General features: G+C 40.3%; 2 protein-coding genes across 8 annotated transcripts in view; one reads left to right on the top strand and one right to left on the bottom strand.

The window, feature by feature from the left end:
- Positions 1–8032, top strand: part of CCPG1 (cell cycle progression 1) — a 44883-nt gene extending 36851 nt beyond the window's left edge. For 4 of the 5 annotated variants that reach the window (XM_006276871.4, XM_019477464.2, XM_059714689.1 and 1 more), the window contains 3 exons: positions 992–1119; positions 3672–5086; positions 7058–8032. In XM_006276871.4, the coding sequence (XP_006276933.2) occupies positions 992–1119; positions 3672–5086; positions 7058–7241 (1727 nt within the window). In that variant the 3' untranslated portion in view covers positions 7242–8032. The remainder of the gene's footprint in view (positions 1–991; positions 1120–3671; positions 5087–7057) is intronic. The other variant, XM_019477466.2, reaches the window with a different exon arrangement.
- Positions 8019–23068, bottom strand: PIGB (phosphatidylinositol glycan anchor biosynthesis class B). 3 transcript variants are annotated; one of them, XM_059714690.1, is made up of 12 exons: positions 22849–23068; positions 20915–21048; positions 20517–20636; positions 19140–19244; positions 18787–18917; positions 17395–17535; positions 15723–15774; positions 14491–14702; positions 12811–12875; positions 10520–10733; positions 9135–9315; positions 8019–8533 (listed from the first exon to the last, which is right to left on the bottom strand). In XM_059714690.1, the coding sequence occupies exons 1-12, from the start codon at positions 22976–22978 to the stop codon at positions 8414–8416; spliced, it is 1605 nt and encodes a 534-aa protein (XP_059570673.1). In that variant the 5' UTR covers positions 22979–23068; the 3' UTR covers positions 8019–8413. The 3 variants fall into 3 exon arrangements, with proteins under 3 accessions (XP_059570673.1, XP_059570675.1, XP_059570674.1); XM_059714692.1 differs by lacking the exon at positions 22849–23068 and having other exon boundaries at positions 20517–20630; positions 20913–21048; XM_059714691.1 differs by lacking the exon at positions 9135–9315 and having other exon boundaries at positions 8397–8533.
- Positions 23069–23108: the final 40 nt, after the last annotated feature.

Here is a 23108-nt window from a genome sequence, read left to right as displayed (position 1 = left end):
TATGTTTGACACCTGGTTTAGGGTACAAGAAAATGTTAAAGAGATCTGTCATAGAAATTAACACAGTGGTGCTTTTTTCCTCAGTTAAACTGTAATTATAAAATATGACAGCAGGATGAATTTTCATTTATTTACACGTTCCACTGGATAGAAGTACCCATGAATTATTATTTCTATTCAGAACAGTGGGTCCAATACAAGAGAACTAATATTGCTTTTTGGGGACAAGTATTACTAAAGAAAATATTTTTAGGAAATAGTAAATTTGTAGCTAGTAGAGAAAAGATGTTGATTGTAAAATGTTTGTCTGATATCTAAACAATATGAACACCGTTATTTAACACCAAACTAACTTTGGATTCTTTACCTTTGTGAATAAGAAATAAGGATTGCAAGATCAGATCCTATGTGAAAATACCATTTTTCTTTGTAGCCGCTATTGATTTCATGTAAGAATTGTGTGTTTGCATAGACAGTAAATTAGCATGCAGATGTCTAGATACTTCTTAACTATAATATTAAAGAATGGGAAACTGTATTTCTGAAAACTGCGGTCTGGAATTATGCCATTCCCCTTTATCATGGCTATTTTGCATTCTATTAAAAAAACAAGTTTAAATTTACATGTTTACTTTCCTGCATAACTTTTGTTTGGTTATACTTAAATATTGGTATTTTCCAGTTAATGCTAATCCATGTGATTTAGCATGCAAAAATATGTTTTTGCTTTTATCAAACCAGCACAAAATGCAGTTTCTGCTGGCTTTTATGACATTGCCAGCTGTTGCAAGCAACAGCATCCTTATATAATAATTAGAAGACTATAATGATTATAAAAATAGACTGAACAGAACATTAGTCAGTATGCCAAATAGAAATACACAACTTAAGAGTGTTTCTACATTTGCAGAGAGTGAGAATCATCTAGGTAAGTTCCTTTCATTTCTAAATGCTGAGTCAACAACAAAGTAAACAATTTTTGTTTCGCTAGGTACAATTCAGATCCAAAAACGTCAGCAGTTGGTGGAAAAGACGCATGAAGATGAGCTGAATGGAATGAAGGATGACCTGTATCAATGCCAACAACAGCAAGAAGTAAAAGGAGACCATAAAGTAGGGGTATGTGTGATTTTTAAATATGGTTCAATGGAGACTATACTCTCATTGTACATGTGTAGTGCACTGGATCACTGACCAAGAATTGATGGAGAAGATATTATTTGTCTTAGCTGCCTGAAACAAATAATTGTTTTCACCTTCTGAAGCTTGGCCAGTCTCAGGTTAGCAGATTTGATGAAAATTAAGGGTATAAATGGTATGTTGGGGTGCTCAAGCCACAGCCCATGCATCAGATCCAGCCCACAGAACCATGACATGCAGCTTGCAGGTATCCCCACTGGTCTGAAAATTTGACAGTGGGGGAGGAGTGCCAGCAATCGCCATCCCCCTGCTGCAAAATTTCTGGAGCCTTGGGGAGACCTTCCAGTGCGATAGTATGTTAGATCAGTATGTGGATGTGGCCCAGGGCTCAATCTGAGCACATAGGGGCCAGCTGGAGGTGGTGTGGAGCACAATTCTGCAGCACAGGGCCAAGTAGAGGCAGTACAGGTTTCCCTCGATTTATGCTGTACACGCGCTCCCAGAGAATGGTGCATAAATCGAATTTGCATAAAACAAACCCATGTTACATACAATCATAGAAGTCGGGTCAGAAGGGACCGTGTAGATCTTCAAGTCTGACCCCCTGCCTGGGCAGGAGAGAAACTGGGCTCAAGTGACCCCAGCCATGTAGGCATCAAGCCGCTTCTTAAAGACCCCCAGGGTAGGAGCCAGCACCACTTCCCTTGGAAGTCGTTTCCAGATCCTAGCCGCCCTAACTGTGAAGTAGTTCTTACGGATGTCTAATCTGAACCTACTCTCCAACAACTTGTGGCCGTTATTTCTTGTTATCCCGGGGGGCGCTGGGGGAAACAAGGTCTCCTCCAAACCCTTCTGGCCCCTAGTGAGTTTATAGACGGTCACAAGGTCCCCCCTTAGCCTTCTCTTGTGAATGTTACAATGTAACAAATAGGGATAGGTTCCCATGGCGGTGAGGGAGTGAGGCTGGGACTAGGGAAGGAGCGGGGGGAGGGGTGCTGCTCCCGGGGCTGTACAAGGCAGCAAAATAGAGGGAACACAGCCCCGGCTGCAGCAGCCTTGGGAGTGGCCAGCGCCAGCTGCCTGAAGCCGCTGGGCTGCACCATGCTTCACCTGTCCCCACTCATCTCTGCTCCTGGGCTGTGCCATGCCCTGGTGCAGGCAGCTGGTGTCAGCTGCTCCCAGGGCAGCCAGGGCTGGGGTGAGTGCTGCATCCTGCGCTGCCTGGGGCTCTGCTTGTCCACACTCACCCCAGTCCATGCGGGAGCAGCCAACACCAGCTGCCTGCACCACGGCACAGTGCAGCCCAGGAGCTGGAGTGAGCCCAGGTGTGGGGGGACAGACAGAGCATGGTGCAGCCCAGCAGCTGCAGGCTGCTGGCCGCTCCTGGGGCCGCTGCAGCCGGGGCTGGGGTGAGTGGGGCCACAGCCCTTTCCCCTCCCCCCCGGACTTACCTGCTTGGGCGGGGGGAGGGGGTTGGCATCTATGCTGATCGTATAAGAGCGAATTTACCTCACATATAACGAATTATGGGTCTAAGCATGCTCATCGCATAAGAGTGAATTTGCATATAAAGAACCTGCATAAATCGAGGGAAACCTGTACAGGGTCCAGATCTGAAGGCGTGGGGCCCCATAGAGGCAGCACAGAGCTGAGAAAGGTGGTGCGGACCTAAGGGAAGCAGCATGGAGCCCCAGGGTGGTGTTGTGGACAGTGAGAAGCTGAGAAGGGAGGTGTAGAGACCCATGGAGGTGGTGTGGGTGACAAGGAGCTCCAGGAAAGTGGCATGGGTGGCTCAGAGTCTCAGATCGGTGGCACACAACCAAGGGAAACAGTGTGGGTAGTATGGACCTCAGGGTAGTCTGGGCTGAGAGGCAGTGTGGAGCCCTGATCTGGTGGTGTGTACCCCAGGGAGGTGGCAATGGCCCCAGTCTGGTAGTACAGGGCCCAATATTTTGGTAAATGGCTGAGGAAGCTGGCATGGGGCCCCATCAAGTGGTGGGCTGAGTGGAGGAAGCATGAGGCCTGAACCAGGCAGGTGGGGTCTGATCCAGTCTGTGGAAAAGCCCCATGTCAATCATCCAATCTGCCGCATGGAGAGGTTGAGCACCTCTGGTATAAGTGATACATTTGGACTTCAGTAAGGCTTTTGACACTAACTTGAATCAGAGATGCATCTTCTGATTTTAGTTAGTTTATAAAGGTGCAAATCTACTTTGCCTTCTGTTTGACTTTAGACTAACACAGCTATCGACCTCTTGCTGTTTCCCATGACATCCTGTTTAATTAAACTAGGAAAATATGATCAAATAGAAACTATTTTAAGGTGGATGTGTAACTTACTAGAATATATATTTGTGTGTAAGGTTACTACAAGAATGAAGGTTATAAACTGTTCTTTTATGCTGTAGTTGAAGCTGAGTTTGTGCTTCAATTAAATGATTCTATAAAGGTGGATTTAGCTTGATAGTTTCTCAAGATATAGAAGTGTTAAGTCTAATTAAACCTGTTTGCTTTGTTTTTGGTTTTATTAGTCATTAAAAGAGGACCTTGCAACATGTCTGATATCTACTGAAGTAGAAAAGAAATCATTTGAATTTCAGAAAAGAAGTCTTGCTACAGAAAATCAGCACTTAAGGGAATCTCTTGAGAATGAAGAGAAAGCTTTGGCCTCACTGCAAGAAGAGTTAAGGAAGTTGAGACAACAAATTAGGAACTTAGAAGATAAAGGTACTAGCACAGACTCAATTGTTATGGAAAATCAGAAACTGAAGGAACATTTAGAAGAGGAAAAGCAAAAGAATAACAACTTTCTTAGGCAAAAAGAGATACTTTTTGCAGAAGCACAAATGCTAAGGAGAGAACTTGACAAAGAACGCCAAATAACAGAAGCTCTCAAAGAAGAACTAGAGCAATTAAGTTCCCGTCAGACACCCAGTGATATGGACACAGACAGTATGTTGAGAGAAACTCAAGAAATAGAAATTTTGCAGGGAAGACTAGCAGAACTGGAAAAGAAGCTAAATTTTGAACAACAACGTTCTGATTTGTGGGAGAAGCTGTATGTTGAAATGAAGGACCAAAATGTAAAACAGGAAGTTGATGAAAAGGGACAAAAGCAAAGTGGAAAAGGAACAAGTAAAACCAAGAAGAAGCCAAAAGAAACATTTTTTGGCTCTGTTAAAGAAACTTTTGATGCGATGAAAAATTCCACAAAGGAGTTTGTAAGACACCATAAAGAAAAGATTAAACAGGCTAAAGAAGCAGTGAAAGAAAACCTGAAAAAATTCTCTGATTCTGTGAAGTCTACATTCAGACACTTCAAGGATACTACCAAAAATATCTTTGATGAAAAGGAGAAGAAGCCTGGTGATAAAAGATATGAGGCAAACAAAAAAGCAAGAACTGTTTATCGGGAATATAAACCTCACGAGTGTTACAAGCATATGCACCACAGAGGGCCTAGCATGCAAAATGATTTCAAAGAAGGAAGAAAACAAAGACCAACTGAATTTACAACATTTGAGAAAGATACTAATTCACAAAAATGTCTCAATGACCCGCTGTGTAACAGAAAACCTCGCTCTGTCCTAAAGGGCTGCTCTGGTATTTTTGAGTGTGCTCATCAGGAATTCATTAGCCTCTTTAACAAGGTATTGGACCCTATTAGGGTGGATGAATTTAATCAGTTAATACAAAAGTATTTACAGCAAGAAGTAGACAATTTCCATCACTGGAGAGAACTAGAGAATTTCATTAATAAGTTTTTCCATAATGGGGTCTTTATACATGACCAGATGCTGTTCACTGACTTTGTTAATGATATTAAGGATTATCTTGAAGAAATGAAGGAGTACCAAAATGATGATGAAGAGGTGTTTGAAGATTTGGATAAATACATTTACAGATACTACTTCCACTACAATAATTCACCTCAGTTTGGACCCAGGTTAGTTTATGTAATATTGCTTGCATTGTAGCTAGAATTAAAGAATCTTTTTAAAGGCTATTTAAGAGATTGAAGAGATGAACAGCAGAGACTCCCTATGCCTGAAGAAGGGTGACTGCACCCAAAAGCTTGCTAAGAAGTTTTTTCCCACTACTCAGTTGGTCTAATAAAAGATATCACATCTACTCACAGAACCTTGCCTGCCATTAAAGAGATTAGTATTATTTTTCTATAATAGGTGGCCAAACCCTACAATTGATAGGAGGACTTCTCATGGGAACAGATCTTACTATTCCAACAAGAACTTATAGCACAGATTTAACAGCACATTACAGTTTTTAATGTGTGGTGATTCCTTTAGAAAGCAGTTTGCTTTAAGTAGTACTGCTTAATTTACATTGTCAAATGTAACAGCAATTTGCTTATTATGCTGAAAAGCTGTGTTGGATTTTTTTTTAATTTTTTTTTTTTACTTCTGACCTCCCTCTTGACACTATCTGTAAAACAAACAAAAAAAGGGGGGGGGGTAGTTAACTTCTAATCCTCTCTACTGTCAGCTGCTTCATGGCGAAGGACCTATTTATAGTAGAGATTCTTTAACACCTATTCTAATAGATAAATGCGTGTCTAATGGATAGGTAATAATAACCAAATGGATTACTGGCTTCTTCTATAGCAGGGGTGGACAAAATGGTGGATCCAGCCTGTGGTCGGACTCCATTTCCCAGCAGCTGCTGCCTGTATCTCTGTGGCCCAGGAACAGCTGGGCTCTGATAGCATGGGCCAGAGTTTCCGTGGAGACTAACCCCAGCAGTGCTGGCAGGGTGGGGAGCTGTTCTGGGGCCAGGGCTGGGATCTTGTGGCAGTGACACCGTGATCCAGATCCAAGGCAGAGCTGCGATCTGTTGTCTACATGCCTCTGCCTTTAAATTTAAACTTTAAACTGCCCCTGCAGTTTAAATTTTAACTGTGTTTAACGTAAAGTTTCAGGTTTATTTTCAGACCCACTGTTGCTAACTTTTTCCCTCCTCTGTTTGTTGTAGTGAATAGTCTGGCTATATTTATTTTGAGTTATATCGTATTATTTGTATGAGGTTTTATAATACTTTTTTAATTGCAGCTTGAACTGCTTAGGTGGTATTATATTGACATTAATAGGGTAGCTTATAATTCTGTTTTGGAATGTGCACAAAGCACATCTAGATGCATTTCTTTCTTATTCATAGATTAAATTGCATGTCATTAACCATTCTATCCTATTTGAAAGGACTAGACTGACTTTTAATATCTGACAACTTCATTTTCTGACATCTCATTTTTCTGCAGTCTGAAATAAAAGGGATCTATTTCAGGCTAGAAGAACTGTGTTTACTAATAATGTTTAAACAAATTAAATGCCTGTTAGACTTTTCCTAACTTACCTTTTGCTAGCGTTAGTGCTTACTCTTTTTTGATGTACATTGTTTTGTGCATGTATGCAACCCTGGGACAAGTCTATGTAATAGAACAATAAAATTATTTGGATAGAGCTCCCGTAACAAGAAAAGATTATCTGTAGCACCCTCTCTTCTTACATAAATGTCCTTATTGTAGAGAGAGAGAGACCGATTTGTCATTTGTTTGGTAGTAGCCAATTCCTATCTTCTTCAATAATAAAGGAAGTTCAATAGGGTTTTCTTCTCAAACTAATTTTAAATGTTCTTACCTTTGTAGATCTCTTACCAGCTGTCCCTTGCCACTGTAGATTTGTTTCCAGGTAGATTTAAACAAGTTAAAGATCTTCACAAAGCTACTTAAGGTGGATGGTGATTTATTTTTAACAATGAACTTGAAAATCTTGTTTATAGTTTTGTTTATAGCTATTGAACTTTCATTTTGCCCTAGTAACAACAGAATGTAGTTCTGCATATCTTGTTGTTCTTATGGAATTGGTTTCAACAGTAGTAACCAGATTTTATTTACTTGTTGCAGTCAACCTTCCAAAAGACCTTCATTCATACAAAGTGAAAATTCCAGACATGAAAAACAAGCGCAAAAGTACCATCAGCGTAATAAAAGAGAAGGTAAATGGCATAAACATGGTCGCACTAATGGAAGACACATGGCAAATCTTGAAATAGAATTGGGGCAGTTGCCTTTTGATCCAAAATACTAAGTAATTTATATGTGGTAAAAACATGAAGATTCAAGCAAATGATTTCTATCCTCACCGGAAATTTTTTTCAACCAAGTGGCAAGATGCAAGGTTTTTCTCTAAATAGTTTGGTATTTACATGGTTGTTCAAAAGCATCAGTTGAGCTTTCTAACATGCATATTCTATAGTGTTGCTTTGGTTGCAGGTGCACTATTACAGAAACTAGGCATGTAATGACTTGTGTATGAAAATAAGCTTAATTGCATTCCATTAGTATAGTTCCAATTTGAGTCATACATAGGCTAGATACAGATGTTCAAAAAGCCTAAGGCAGAATCATTCTAAATTATGTGGTTTTCTTTAAGTGGTGTAGTTTAGATTGTAGCAAACAGAACACACATTCACCCTTTGTTGGGGGGAATCAAATATTAGACCAGGTTCTGCCATTTTTAAATCAGTCAGTGAGTGGCAAACTTCTGTTCTGTTACAGGTACAGACCTGTTTCTGATCACTTATACCAGTAACAGTGTAATGTCTGTACCTGGCCATAATGTACAAGTCATTAACACTGATGTTTGGTGTACTAACTTCATCTCATCCTTCAGAATGTAGGTCTAGATTATGGTAATGCATCTCAGTGTTTTGTAATCTTATACTTGCTTCTTGTCTTTTTTTGGGGGTTCAAGAGCCTGTTGACTTGTGAAGAATTTGCTGTGCTGCATTCTAATCAGCTTGCTGACTTATGCACTTGAAATTTCTTGCCCATCTGCATATTGTGGAAGAAAAATAAAGAAACATTGTGGGTAAAAAAGTCTTTATTTACAAGCAATCTAGCATAGATGTACAGACCTATAAAAATTAAGCTTTGTTTTACTACTTTAAATTGCACAAGGCATACAGTAGTTGCTGGTATTACTGCTGTTGCAAATAGCCTAAGACATATGAAGTTTGTTCCCCAAAATCAGAACATCCTGAGAATTTTGCTACTGGAGTTCCATCCTCCACTTTACTGAACAGGTTGAGTTCTGTATAATCCTTAGCTACTCTTGTCAATTGCTTGTCAACAGACTTCCCAGTTTTGCTTATTTATTTCCAGAAGCCACCTTTTTCTCATTGAGTTGTTCATCAAGCTACAACCATGCAATATTGATTTCATTTGGTTCCAGTCCAGAAACTGATGTTCAAATGCACTTTATTTCATTTTTCTCTTGTACACATGTATGTGACTCCCAATTCGTCCTTCAGGCACATGGGTGTGAAATACAGCAGCAGTTTTCTCATACTCATTTAAAATTAGAAATGATGATATTTCCTGTAAATAAAAACAATCTTAGTTTCCAGGCAGTACAGCATTATTACACTAAAGTGCATCAGAACTATGTTCCTAAATTTCTGTGAATCAGCTATTTATCTACCTGTAGAAGTTCTGTTCTGTATTCAGGAATGATAAGTATCTACTCTGCTACATCCTAAGAAGCCCTGTCTTCTATGCTGTCTTAGTCACAAAACACTTGAGTAAATTAACCTTGCATGAGTGTGGAAGGGAAAGCCATTCTGACTGCAGGCTGCTCTGTTCATTGCTTTGTGTTCATGAAGTAACTTAAGATTTTATAGGTGATGGCTACATATCTCAAACTTGTCTGGACACTGTTCTTAAGATTGCTACCATAGAACAAAACTTTATGACATCTGCAGTTTTCTAGATACCGAAAGGTACCCTTTTCTAGGATCATCTGATTGCTGCATTTTGGGTGGGTGGGGATGGGGATTTCATCTGTTAAAGTCAAGTTTTAAAAAGATATGGATATTTATTTTCAAAGCTGTAATTACAGCTCTTCCTTTTTGTTTCTTAGTCTGATGCATAAACTGTATGTTAGTTTGAGCTAAATGACCTTATCTTGCAGTTAACATACTTGTTCAAGCACACTGAAGAAAATCAGGTGATTTGGTAATAATGTATCATTGTAAAATTCCTCCTTCAACCATCTGAGTGGATTAGAATAAAATACATCTGCTTCATCAAGGTATTTCTCATGTCCAGTTAGATCTGGTGGGCACTGAAGGAATCTCATTTTCAGAGGACAGTGAACATGGCTAGGACAGAAAAAACCCCCCATCAAAATAAATGGCTGAGAAGAGAGCGGTTTTAAGTGATCAAGGTAGAAATTTCTATTAATGGTACTGCATCTTAGCCTGAATAAATTCTACCAATTTCCTTATTTTCAGTAGGTACATTTTCTGTTTCTGTACTAACCCCATAGGCTAAGTACAGACAGTCAAAAAGCCGAAGGTTGAATTGATTTAATAGCTGCAGATTAGTCTAAAGTGCATAGATTGAACCAACAAGCAAGTGAATAGACAATCACTTTTGATTCCAGAAATGCAGCCATATGTCTGCAGTGGTGCCCGCCAGAAACTGGGGGGTGCTAGAGTACACCTACCTGCCCAACTGGAGCAGACAACTTAGGCTAAGTGCTAGCCTGTTTACCTACAGGGGATGGAAGGTGTGGGAGAGGTGCAAAGCATCCTGAGATGCTGGGGGCCTGACAGTTAACTTGAATCTAGAGGGGATCTGGGACAGAAGTTCAATAAACTAATTTAACCTACATTACTTAAGTCTGGTACTATATCCATCCAGGTTTACTGTAAACTGGTTTTGGACATTTTGAAAGCGGCTTAAGTGCCCTGAACTGGTGTTGTATTATAGATTTGAACTGGTTTCCGATCACTTATACTGGTTTGTGTGTAATTTCTGTCCCTAGCCATAATGTTTTTCTAGCCTTCTGTATTTTATATAAGATTACCAAAGATAAAATACAGGAGCAACTATTGGCAAGGCCAAACCATGAGAGCTTTATATAAGTAACCCATAAGGGAGAAGATTTTGGATCTTTCCAGCCAAAATACCCTCCTGTGTGAGATCAATCCTTTAATAGAAAAGGCATGTGTCAAAATTGGCTCCACTGTGTAAATTCTCCCACCCCCTTGTTTTAGATGTATCAGCATGTATTAAATAATTATGAAATAATTGCTTTAGTTATGTCATATTTAAAAATTCTGTCACTTAGCCTTCTGTTAGCAAAAGTCAATGATCTAATATTAGATCATTAAAGAAAATCCTGACTCCTAGCACCAGTTAACACTCAGAGGAGTGAAGATTGTTAACATAATGAAGCAATATGAATTGTTTTAATGAAAAAAAAAGCAGCCTTCATGGATATCTTAAGTTTTGGGAAAAAGCAGGAAAAAATCCTGGTTGAAGTGAGATTTAAATAGATTGTATTTGCTACTTTATTACCTGTAAAAAGGAGTAGAGTGGCATGGCATCATTACAAAGACAGAATCCCATGGCTGGTTTGAAGAATTATAACAGAGCTGTTGTACATGAATCATGACATCAAGAGGGCCACGCTGGTGAATTAAGCCAGTATACAGGGCTGGAAGTAAGTTTGATAAAACCAGGAAGGCCATTGCTGATTTTTTCCATGTTTTCATTTGTTTAAGAGAATATCCTAAAGTGAAATTAGTAATATGGTTACAATGATGGGCAAATGTTAACAATACTGTCTACAAACTTGTTTTATAATAGTAAAATTTGTGAAAAATGCTAGTTGCAGTTAAGCAAGATCTTGGCAGTTTGAATTACTGTCATAAAAGGATATACTGACTCTAGTTATTACTGTTTAGAATAGAAATTGAAGGGGCACCTTTCTTAAAGAGTCTAGTCTAAAATGCAATTACGAGAGACAACTTTAAGGTTCTTAATCATCATTTGCAATTTACAGTTGCACTCAAGGTAAAGTGAGAGCCAATACCTCAGTTCTCTAGGCCTGAACTTCTTTTTGTCAATAAGGTGGACAATCATATAAGAATAAGGTAATGAATAAATCTGTACAAATGGTATAGGAAGACTTTTATAATGTTAGGTTGTAAGTATCACAGGTAGGACCAGACCATGTGACACGATCCCCATTACTGACAGCATGATTACCTCACATCTCTAACACTCATGAAGGCCTGAAACCGGGCTACTGTACCTTCATATGAATTGCCTTCAGGAGCTGGGAGATGAAAGGGAAGTGACTGGCAACTTCAAGCAACATAGTGATATCTTAACTATAAGATCATAGAAAAGGAAGCCTCCCTTTATTGATTTTAAACAGCCATTTTAGTCTTTGTTCAGCAGCCAGCACAATAGCTTATTTGTGAAAATGTTATTTATACCTGCCGGATGCATGTTCCTTATAGCCATTACTACTGAAAAGAAAATGGAAGAGGGTGGTCCTACCTGTTTCTTTCTTTCCCTAAAGAGCTAGTAGTAGTGGGAGGTGATATCCTGATTATTTTTCTAAGCAGATGGTAGATGCAGGGAGTTTTTTGCTCCCATGACTGTAAGCAAATTTGTCAAAGGAGTTGTTTATATTTTGCAGCGCTGCAGTCTCTCTCTTCAGGTCATGCTGTTTCCACCTTATTGTTATAGGATCATGAAACTTTATATTGACTGTCCTCCCCGTTCCCACCCTTGCTAAATCACAAGCAATAAACAAATTGAATGGCCTACGTCAAGATTGTAAATCTAAGTAAAGTAAATAAAATAATAACCTTAAGTCAAGCCTGTACAGAAACTGCAAAATTGTCAGTTGCAAACAAAGCCCAGCTGGTTTAAACACAATTTGACCTGAAGTTGTAAGTCCTTTGTCCTATATGCAGGTGATCAAATAAGACTATCTTTTTTCTACATTTTATACACTGAAGTGGGTTATAAACAAAAAAGGCAAGATTGTTATATACTAGGGTCTTTTCTCCAAGTAGGAGTTAACCTGCACCCTATCCTTGTACTAACATGTTAAACTTAAATCAGGCAATACAATTAAGTCTATTCCCAATTAACTTATTTTGTTTTAGTTTAAATTTGGTTTAAACTGAAATAATGTTCACTTAGGTGCTTGAACTGATTTAAGTATATCCGTCTAAAAGCTACATCTTAACCTCTCAAAAATCTTTTCTTTATAAGAAATGATTTACCTCACATGGCTTTTGTGATGTCACTTTACCAGTTCTGTGGCCTAGAGAAAAACCTTGATTTTTTTTTTTAAATGTTTATATATTTAAAAATACCGTTTCAGGTCAATTTAATATATAAAAGCAGCAGAAGTGGTAAATGTAGTATTTTTTTTTACAGGAAACCTTTATGAGTGGTATGGGAGATGAAGTCATAAAAGCAAGATACCTTCACCCTTTTTTTTCCTTAACATACACAGTCTTCATTTGTTTCCCAACGTTTTTAATGGTTGGACAGGGTGGATGAGAGAGAGAGAGAAAGGATAAGTAAGAGCAAAAGCACAGCTACGTGTAAAAGGCTGTACTGCCAAAAACATGCACAAAAACGTGAAGGCAATGGGGGTAATGCTCAGTACTGAAGGCATTCCACCTGCACATACAGACTTGTTTTTGACCCTATGCATCTTTCTAATTAGCTGTAAATGAAAATTAGATTACTCCTAGTCGGGAAACCTCATCACGAACAGTTGGAAAAAATCTTTTACAGCAGACTTAGCATCACAAAACATGTAAAATCCAAATGCTTACCACAAAATACCATGCAAAATGGCAGTACTGGATATATAAACCTGAATTCTTTGTGGCTCAATGTGCTGTAATAAAAACAGGAATGGTACTACTGAAAGAAAATTAAACAAATCAGTTCTTTTGATAAATCTATGCTTTAGAACATGCAGGGATATATGAGAGAAGACGGTTAATGTGGATTAAAAACCTTTTGACAATCAATTTAGAATTAGAGGAAAAGTTAAATACCATATTACAGTAATTTTGCCCAATACATGTCATTTGTTCCCCACAGTTAAATTAGGGTGGGCATCCAATTCATTTACGTGAAGTAATAAATACTGTGTTTAGTTATCGTGACAGTAAGCAATTACTACCGATAGGTAAGTGTCCTGACAACATGATAATCTTGGTAATAATTACTGGGTGGTAATAAGTAATGTACCTATAAGGAAAGACTAAAATAAGCCACTGTCAGTTACACTGAGTGAGGAAAAAGTATTATAAATGAAACACTTGATATCTTACGAAGTGTGGAGTAACACTAGGAAGGTTTACACTTCTTTGACACATTGAAGTCCTATAGCTAGGAAGCCAGCCATAGCAGCTTTATTAGACGGCATATAGTTATCACAGGCTGCTGACAAATGCTAAATTAAAGGCATGCTGGGATCTGAGGCAAAATCCCAACAACCGTGCCCCCTGCTATGCCATATGTGCATGGTAGGTAGCATGACTGGGAATTGGGGATTAGATCCCTATTGTGCCACACTGCCAATGCAGGGGGAGCCTGGGATTGTGACTCTGGTCTCCTCCGGCACAGCCAAGTTGCAAGCTTGCCTTCCCTGGCTGGGAGCCATGGTCAGTTGGTTGGTGCTCCTACCTGTGGGACCACACTGGAGTCTTGAAGGGCTTCAGTGTGCTCCCAAGGCTGGGAGTGCTGGCCGTACATTCAATTTAAGGTGTGATGGGAACTAGCCACAGTTATTATATGTGGCTTATTTCCTGTTTTATTGTGCCATTAACTGAATGATCAGTGATCATGTGGCTGAGTTACTAGTTAAGAAGCGATTAATTAGTAGGGCTGTGAGAAGCTTCAGGTGCTGATCTGATCTGGAGGAGATTCAGCCTGATTTGGTGGCCAAATCTCCAAATCATGATCGAATCAGGAGACCAATTAAAAGGTCCGAATCAATTCAAAGCTCTCTGAATCGATTTGGAAAAGATTTGGAGAGCTGTGGCAATTCAGGCAGTTCTCGCTTGCTGCAGCAGAGAGCTGGACCTGGACTCCATGCTGGTAATTGCTGTCCTCCAAATCGGCCGAATCTGAATCTGAAGCGAATACTAGCCACTTCACACAGGCCTATTAATCAGATGTTACACTTAAGACCTGATTAGCTGTCACACTGTTTTGGAGCAATTTTTAGCTCTGCTTCCATGTCCAATCTCTTGGTATTTCACACCGTAGGACCGTGTAATTTTAAGATACCTGGTCAAGCCACATCTTCTTTAATACTTAATGTTTCACTAAAGTTTTTGCTATACAGCTGTGACATACCACTAAAGAGCTTTCTGCAAAGTATTTACATGGGAACATAAAACTGGAAGGAGCCTCTTGGGTCATTATTAGTTATAACCATCATGATTTTCACAGATTATTTAAAAATAACTACTGCAAAATTTATACATAAGGGAGCTTACCTGTATACCAGCACAGTCCAAACTGTTGCCACTAGAAAGATTTGATGCTTGCTTGGTGCCTGTAGACAGCCGTGAATGAAAAAAGGCAGATGTGCACCCAAGATAACTGGGAATCCCTGAGTGAAGTACCAGTGCCAGGGATGAGAACCATAAATTGCTCCCAAATTCTGTATCACGTTAAACTTCAAGAAGTTCAACTGAACAAATACCCACTGAGAGATTAAAAAAAGAGATTTATAGTTAGATTAAATCTAAGGACAGCAACAAGACTGATAAGAAGCACAGACAACAGATACTACTACATCTGATTTATCTTTTTAATTAAAAAAATTAAAGCAAGACTTTCAACTAACTACTGTTTTATAAATACCATTTCAAAAATTAAACATAGACGTTACAAGCTTTGTTGTTTGAAATAGTCATCTTCTTTCCTAGAATGCATAAGTGGCTTTGGAGACTTGAAATGTAAGTATGAAATATTTTAAAAATCTATACACAACCATATGTGGTTACTCCCTAGCCATAAATTATTCCCAAGATGTACCTGCAAATCTCTAGCAGTTAGTAAATTCCTTAAATGAGACTCTGATTGACCACAGACGTTGTTTTGAGAGTTCTTTGACTGGTTTTCAGAAGTGCTTGGTGTAGGTATAACTCTGCTCCTGAGGCCACTGGAAACTTTACCACTGACTAAAATGGGAGTAATATGAGGCTAACACTGAAAATCCCATTCTCACACCCCAACCTCTGCTTTTTAGGCCTGGCATTTTTACCAATATGAAAGCAGAAAACTTGCAAGATTTGATCAAGAGCTTTTTTCATCTTTGTTTTAAGTAATTGATGAAATGTCCAAAAGCAACTTTTAGAAAACGATGAAGTACCTAAAACTTCAGAAAAGAGAAGTTTTGCAAGCAAGTTAGGCTCTAAGTACTTCTAGCAAATATCAAGTATCTAGTAAAGATCAAGAACAAAGTACAGTATATTCTTGATACTATTTGAAATGTTCTTAGTGATTTTAAAATAAATGTAAAGATATTAATGACTAAAGGTATCCTCTAGATTGTAGGCTATAGGTATTAAAAATCATTAGAGATGATGCCAAAGACAGAATCAACAGATGTCATATCAATAAGACAGTGATGGTTCCATATTCCTATACTCTAGAGCCACCTATTGAGGTTCAGAAAAGCTGCATCTTGCAAACTGAGATAGGACTTGGTATGGCAACTTACCTCACCATAAAACACACGATCAATTAATAAAGAGGTTCCTAGAGTGACCACTCTGCAACAATCAAGAAAAAAAATGCTTGTATTATTGACTCCTTCAGAATATTTGTATTTTAACTTGGACTTTTCTCCAATTTGCTGCCACAATTCACTGGACATGTCTATACATGCAAATAACCTGAGAGCAGTTTACTCTAATTACTCTAAACTCTCCCAGGTATGCATCTACATGTGCAGGGATGCGGGAGCAGTTTTACTGTTCCTGGCAGCAAATCTGCTCCCACCCCCTACAACCCTGCTTCAGCCCCTGCAGCTTCTAGGGGGAGCTCTAGGCTCCCCCTGGGTGATAGCCCCAGGGGTGGCAGGGAGCCTGGGGCCAGGAGACAGCTCCTGTGAGCTGCCTGCTGCTGGGGCAGGCTTTGCCACTGGAGCCTGGATAGGGACAATGTTCCCCTACCCCAGCAGCATGGAACACCCAGCCCCTGCTCCGTGATCCTGGGGCTGGGAGAATCTTATCTCCCAGCCCGAGCTCCATAGTTGCAGGGCCCAGGCTGGGAGATCCTTATTTCCCAGTGCCAGCTCTGCAGGCACGGGGTCAGCGCTAGATCCTTCTTTCCCAGCGCCAGCTCTGAGTTTGCAGTGCTGGTTCTGGGAGATCTTTATCTCCCAGCCCCATTTCTACAGTTGGGGGGCCAGTGCTGAGAGATTCTTCTGTCTCAGCACCAGCTCCACAGTTGTGGGGCTGGCACTGAGAGAGAAGAATTTCTTAGGATCAACCTCGCGACTGTGAAGCTTGGGTTGGAAGCTCCCTGTTGCCAGGGCAGGAGGACATGGCCACCACCCTGGCAGCAGGCAGCTCCCAAGGGCAGGGAGCTATCTCCCGCTCCCTGCTGCCCAGCTGACTGGGAGCGTATGTGCTACTGGTCTGGCGTCTACACACACACTACTGTACAGTAAGTAATTGAGAGTTAATTTGCTCCTTGCATTTTTAGGTAGCAAATTTACTTGCGATTAGACCTAATTATTGTGCAGTAAGTGTCACAGTCTACACATGCAGACACTTAACTACACAGTAACTGGCTCTAATCTCAAGTGAAGTGTCTTGTGTAAACACGTCCACTCTGTACGAAAGACTGACCTCTACCTATTCATAAACATTTCTATTAATTCATTGGCAACTAAGGTCTCTAGAACAGCCACTAGCGGGTTGGAGGTCCTCAGATACTGCCCTCATGAGATCACCCAACATACCCTCCTATTCTTTTATACAGAAAGCAGGCCCTATTTCCATAGTGTTTTATTATTCCCTTTTCACAAATTATTCTAAGCAGGAGCTTTCTCTAGGTCTTGCATTCTTATACTCAAGAAAAATGTAAAGAGGGTAGATATACAAAGGGTCTACATCAGGGGTTCCCAACATTTGTGCACCCAAGGGCACATTCGATTTTAAAAGAAAAAGCAGCAGACACCAATATAACAGCATTTTTTGTTAGAATACTGATTTTTACTGATCGTGAAAATGCATGCCGTCACCTGAATAAAAACCCTGGGGGGTGCCATGGTGCCCACAGGCACCGCACTGAGAACCACTGGTCTACATTAATTTTAATATAACAGATATCATAGGTAAATTATACATAGCTAATGTAGTTCATTGATTTCAGAAAATACCTACCCTACTGGAACAAAGTTATATAGGACGAGGTCTCCTTTCTTCTGTTCTTGCCAAAAATGCCAGAACACCAAGGGTATCCATGGTATAACAGCAGTTGGACGAATAATAAATGCAAGTGCTACCAAAGTTAAATATTTGCAACTAGAAAAAGGGAAAATTAATGAAACCATGAAAAGCATTGTAGAGAGACTTCACTCATTCACTCATAATGACATCTTAATGTAGGGTATATTGGAAAGGCGTATAGCATTTTAATTACTGTTTCTAGGCATGGACATAGGCAAGCACAGCAGCATGCGTGCCAATAGACTTGAATTTTAGGTGCAAACAGTTACTGACCTAACTAAACAAACACGCTGTAAACTAAACTAAGATTTGGCACCAGATCTTTTTCCACCTTTTAAGCAATCAAACAGCATCTAACTTAGTCTAAATGTGATCCTATTCCATCTTACTTGGATCCCAAAATAGCCATTAATTTGTATGCCTTTATTATGTCTCTTTAACTTAACCTTACGATTAAAACACAAAAAGCTGAGAGGAGGAAGATCCACCCACCTTTTACATGATTTTTTTCATGGACTTGGGCCCAGTAGAATAGGATCATACTTAAACACACAGGTTCTGGAATAGGATCTGGCCCCAAGTCTGTAACAAGGAACCATATGTATTTTAAAGCAGTTCAGTAAAAAAAAAATTTAAAAAGAAAATTAGCAGTTTCTGTATGATTTTATATCCTTCCTAAGTTACCACAGACACAAATGTTTTTACACTGCCGTAAGGCTTAAATTGATGCTTCCTACAGAGTGAGGGTTTGAGCTCGGAACAAAGGAAGCACGATTTTATATTCCCACTATTCTGACCACCTCTAGGAGATAAGAGTAGCAGCAACAACACAGCTATCATTCCATCCAGAAGTCAGAACAGCTGCAGTTTCTTCACAAGCTCAGTGTTTTGGGCTGCTGTACGTAATGTTAGGTTTCTTTTGCCCCCTCCACACTCTGTTTCTGTCTAATGTAGACACCTCTGTGTAGCAAAAAGGGTACTGAGGCAGCTTCCAATTTATCCATTTATTTTCATACATCAGGCAGCCCTGCCTTAAGACATAACTGGACTTGGTGGCTCTGCAGGGGACCTGTGCTGAAGGGTAAATTTAAAACTCAGCTTGAAAGATAATGTAATGGTCAGCTTTTCATACTATGAGAATGCACTTTGAGGTAAGCTTTATAAATGCAGAAAGCTATGCATTTTTCTAACAAAAATAAAGATGAAGAATCAATGGGGAAGGCTGGAAAAAAAGTGTAATGATGTAAAGTGTCATTTTTAAAGTTGTATCCATCTTGATCATCCTAAACCAAAGGTTACCACTATTGTTAGTACAAAGTCTCTCACCTGCTTCCCGTCTTTGAGCCTTCCAATGGATAGTAGAAAAGAGCAAAGATGGTGAGAACAGTTTCCATTGTGTTTGTTAGAGTTCTGGTACAGCAATACCATGTAAACCAAGAGCACAACTGGCAAAAATACTAAAAACAATTATTAATAACTTATGTAGGAGAAAAAGAGATTAATACAGTATTTGTATAGCTTTAAATAAAATCACTAGCACTTAATTCCCAAACTTGCAAAATATTCAGCAACATAACTAAGCCCTTTGAAATATTTAAGCTCTGTTAAATGTTATATTATCTGTTAATAATATACTACGTCAGCATTCACAAGAAACATTTTTGAAGGTGGAGACTCACCACGCACTTTGCTGTTTCTGCATTTTCTGTGTATTTCACGAATGAGTAAAGCTTCACATCTGCTAAGGCTGAAAGAAGTGCTTGGACAAGTCTAGGGACCCAAATCTACATTAGTAAAAAGGAAAAAGTCTATTTTTGATTTTCATAAACAAGCCCCTATTAAATACCAAGGTTTAACCACAATATAGAAAAATAAATGCACTTGTGAATTGTCACTACACGGAGGAAATGTGGGTATGGACAGATATTCATTTTAGCCACTTTAAAAGGAAAGGAACTGTTCAGAAGTGCTCATCAGCTGTTACACTAACCCAGGGGTGGGCAAAATGTGGCCCGTGGGCCACATGTAGCTCATCAGCCCATTCTATCTGGCCTGCGGGGCCCCTAAAAAATTTAGAAAAGTAATATTTATCTGTCCCTTGCTGCCTGTCATGCAGCCTTTAATGGCTTGCCAGAACTCAGTACGTGGCCCTCTGCTTGAAATAATTGCCTGCCCCTGCACTAACCCTTACCTCTTCATAATCCCCGTGGCACAAATGAGGTAAATCACCTTGAATGAAGTAGGCTTAAAGTTGGAGTGGTTTTGCAACACTTTTGTCACTACAGAATCATATAGTGTAATAGTTGCATTATATAAGCTTATGTTGGTATCCTTTGATGTCAGTACAATTATTGCATCTGTCTGCACTCTAAAGATGCATGGCCTTTTCTTTATCTTTTTGTAAAGAACACTTTTATTTTAAATATTTCAGCCCTACAGAAATATGAGTTCAAAGTTTCTATTAAAACTAAGTAAAAAAACATGTTTGATATTAAACCTATTGTCTTAAGAAATTCTGGGAAGGATATTTAGAATTTTCAGAATTGCTCAGCAGTGAGATTGCTCATCTCCCATTAAAGTTGAATGGAATTTTAATAATTGTAATGAGTGGAAAGCAGAGTTAGATCAATACTGAAGACTTTTGAGAAATGCCACCGTCAAAATCTGCCAGTTGTTAACCAGTAGCTCCTGGTCTTACACAATTAAAAACTCATTTTGTTTGTAAGGACTTACTAAGCAAATAAGATTCTAACTCTGAACAATACATGCTTTGAAACCACAAGTGGCTGAGAGAAGCCAAGAATCATTACTTACAATTGTAATGGTCTGTCCTGCCTTTAGAGTTCTGAGTGGGCCCAAGAACCATGGTAGAGCCCTACTAATTTCATTGAGGCTTTACCCTGGGTACAGTGGTTTAATACATATAGATACAACTGCCAGATCTGGGTTTTTCTTTTCATATAGGCAGCAATCAAGAAATGTCTGACCTACAGCACACCATTTTGATGCATTAATTTTAAGTAACAGATGGGCTTTTTAGTTGCTTAATTACTTACCAGTAGTTGAACCTCATCCTTTGCCAACAGCTGTAAAATTTTATACATGCCTGCAAAGAGTAGCGGGTACGAGTAACCTCGTAAGCCTTTTTCCCACTCCCAAGTCAGGTGGCCATAATTAGTAATATTAAGGATATATACCATAAATGTGTGAAACAATGTTTTCACACTTGAGCTTTGCAAACTTTCACAATTTTAGGAAAAAAACAAGATTTTACTTCATGGCTACTTTTAGTGATTCTACCAATGATCAGATTAATTTAATGTTGCCAGAGAGACTTGCAGCCAAACAGCCTGCCCACGCGAAGTTGTATTTAATTATGATAAAATTAAATAAAGTGAACACATTTAATTCTAGAACAATGCCATTTATTCTAACTTCATATCAAAGGATATTTGAAAACCATATGATGTGCAACTTCAAGTGACTGCCAGTATTCATCTGGAACGAAGCTTGTCTGGACTAGAGCGCAGTTAAATACTCGCAGAGTTATGGTAAACAAGACCAAATAAATGTTTTCACCAATAAGATCTGAGAAAGCAAAACAGTAGTTTTAAGCAAACTTTTATAGATGCTTCAGTAATTATACTGTACACCAATTACTACTTGAACAGAGGAATCTCTTCCAACTGACTAGCTATTAACTATCTAGTTGCCTGATCTTGGAAGCAAAACTAGGAAAAACTCAGACTTAATCCTCTGTCAATTTCTGTCATTTTCTTGTTCTTTGCAATTTGTACTTTAATAAGATTTTTCTTGGCATCTAGTTGGTTCTGTGTTTAAATCTTAATTAAAAAGAATGTTGCCCCATAAGTGTTTGAAGTACAAAAGAAGTTAAAACAATTCAGCAAAAACTTTGCAAAGACGAGTACCTTGGGTTATTAGCAGGTAAAAAACAATGTGAATTGACTGCTTTGGACTTGAGCCATTCTTCCCCCCAAAACTAGACTTTCATTCATTTGGGCAAATGGAGGGAGGGAGAGGATTGGGGGGGAACTGGCCATCATATTCTTTGGAATTAGTTTTTTATTTTTCAAAAGTCTCTACCCTTCAAGCAAATGAAGATGAATGGATTCAAGAGTCCTTTCTAGCTCTTATTCAGTAGTTGAAGGTAATAGCTGCAATGGCGTCAGCCCATTTTGCAGTCTGAGAAAGTAGTTCTGAGAGATGTAAATACCCGTAACCGGTGGTGGTGAAAGCAGATGTTCAATTATGGTAATGTGAATTTAAATTATTTTTTCAGTTTATAAAAATAGTGAGAAAGGGAGGATGACACCTGAAGAATCAAATATGTTACTGTGCCCAGGATGTAGCATTCATGTTCTTCAGCTCCCACTTTTATGGGTACAGTGATCAGCATCTCTCCTCAGCAGTGAAATCAGTCTCACTTTCAGGGACTGATGCTGAATATGGTCTGCAAGTTCCCCCTTTTGGCAGGGGCTGCTGCTTGCCCTTTTCTCTGCCAGAGGCCAAGCAGAAGACAGTGCCACTGTCACACTTGCTTTCAAGCTTCTCTTTGCAAATGTGAGTGTTAGAAACATTTTAAGTGCTAGAATCTAGTGTCAGCACATGGACCCTGGCTTGGGCCCATGCCAATGCCACTTATGGCGCAGGCCCAGCAACAGGCTGTGCCCGTGGGGTACCCTGTGCCTTAAAAAGATGAAGTCTAGCAGAGTGTCTGTGGTCTTCTACTCACCACTAGTGGTGCCTAACCTGAAGTACTTGGTCCAATTTTTGGTCCCAGACTTCAAAAAGGATGTGTACAGATTGCAGGGAGTCCACCAGAGCAGCAAAAAATGATTAGGAACCTGGGAAGTCAGACTTGTGATAGGCTGAAAGACCTACTGCTGTTCAGTTGGGAGAAGAGAAGATGGAGGGGGGATTTGGGTACTCTTCAAATACCTGAAGGGCCATTATAGAGAGGATGCAGATGGGCTTTTCTGTGTAGGTGTCAGGCCAGGACTAGGAACAACAGACTTCAACTACAGCAGAGGACATTCAGATTGGATTAGGAGAAATGCCTGACTCCGAGGGTCATCAGCCCCGGCACGGGCTGCCCGGAGAGGCGGGGGCGTCTCCATCCCGGAAGCGTTCAGGAGCAGGTGGGGCAGACAGGCCGCTGGGGCGGGTTAGGCAGGGGCGCTGGCCTAGGGGACCCTGTGCGGTACCTTGCAGCCCCCTCGCCTACCATCGCCTGCAGGCGGCAGCTCTGGTCCGCCCGTGCTGCAGCTCAGCGCGTGGCCCTGCACTCGCAGCCCGGCGGACGGGGACAGCCCCGACCCCCGGCCGAGCGCCCGCCCCGGCCGCAGATGGCGCCAGGAGGCGGCTCACCTGCGCCTCGGGCGCCGCCGCCCGCCCCGGCGGAGCTGTACAGCACCGACTTCCTCTTGCGGAGCCGAACGGCGCCGCCGGCCCCGGTCCGGCCGCGGGCAAAGAGCCGGCCGCCTGCCTCCGCCTGCATCGTGCCCGCCTCCGCTGGGCGGCGCCGGCCGGGAGACGCGGTGCGGGGCCGGAGTGGCGGGCAGGTGCGCGGGCGAGAGGCGCGCGGCGGCTTCCGGACAAGGAAGCGACGTCCTTCCGGCTTGTCTGGG

Source organism: Alligator mississippiensis, chromosome 11, assembly GCF_030867095.1.
Source record: "Alligator mississippiensis isolate rAllMis1 chromosome 11, rAllMis1, whole genome shotgun sequence".
NCBI lineage: Eukaryota > Metazoa > Chordata > Crocodylia > Alligatoridae > Alligator > Alligator mississippiensis.
Note: the sequence above shows the minus strand (reverse complement) of the source record. Positions and strands in the feature narration are given on the sequence as shown.

Coding starts and splice junctions, on each gene's coding strand:
- PIGB (XM_059714690.1), bottom strand. CDS start 22,978: ATGCAGGCGGAGGCAGGCGGCCGGCTCTTTGCCCGCGGCCGGACCGGG. Junction 20,637..20,914: donor TTGCACATCATATGGTTTTC/AAATATCCTTTG, acceptor CTTAATATTACT/AATTATGGCCACCTGACTTG. Junction 14,703..15,722: donor ATCGTGTGTTTTATGGTGAG/GTAAGTTGCCAT, acceptor TTAATCTCTCAG/TGGGTATTTGTTCAGTTGAA.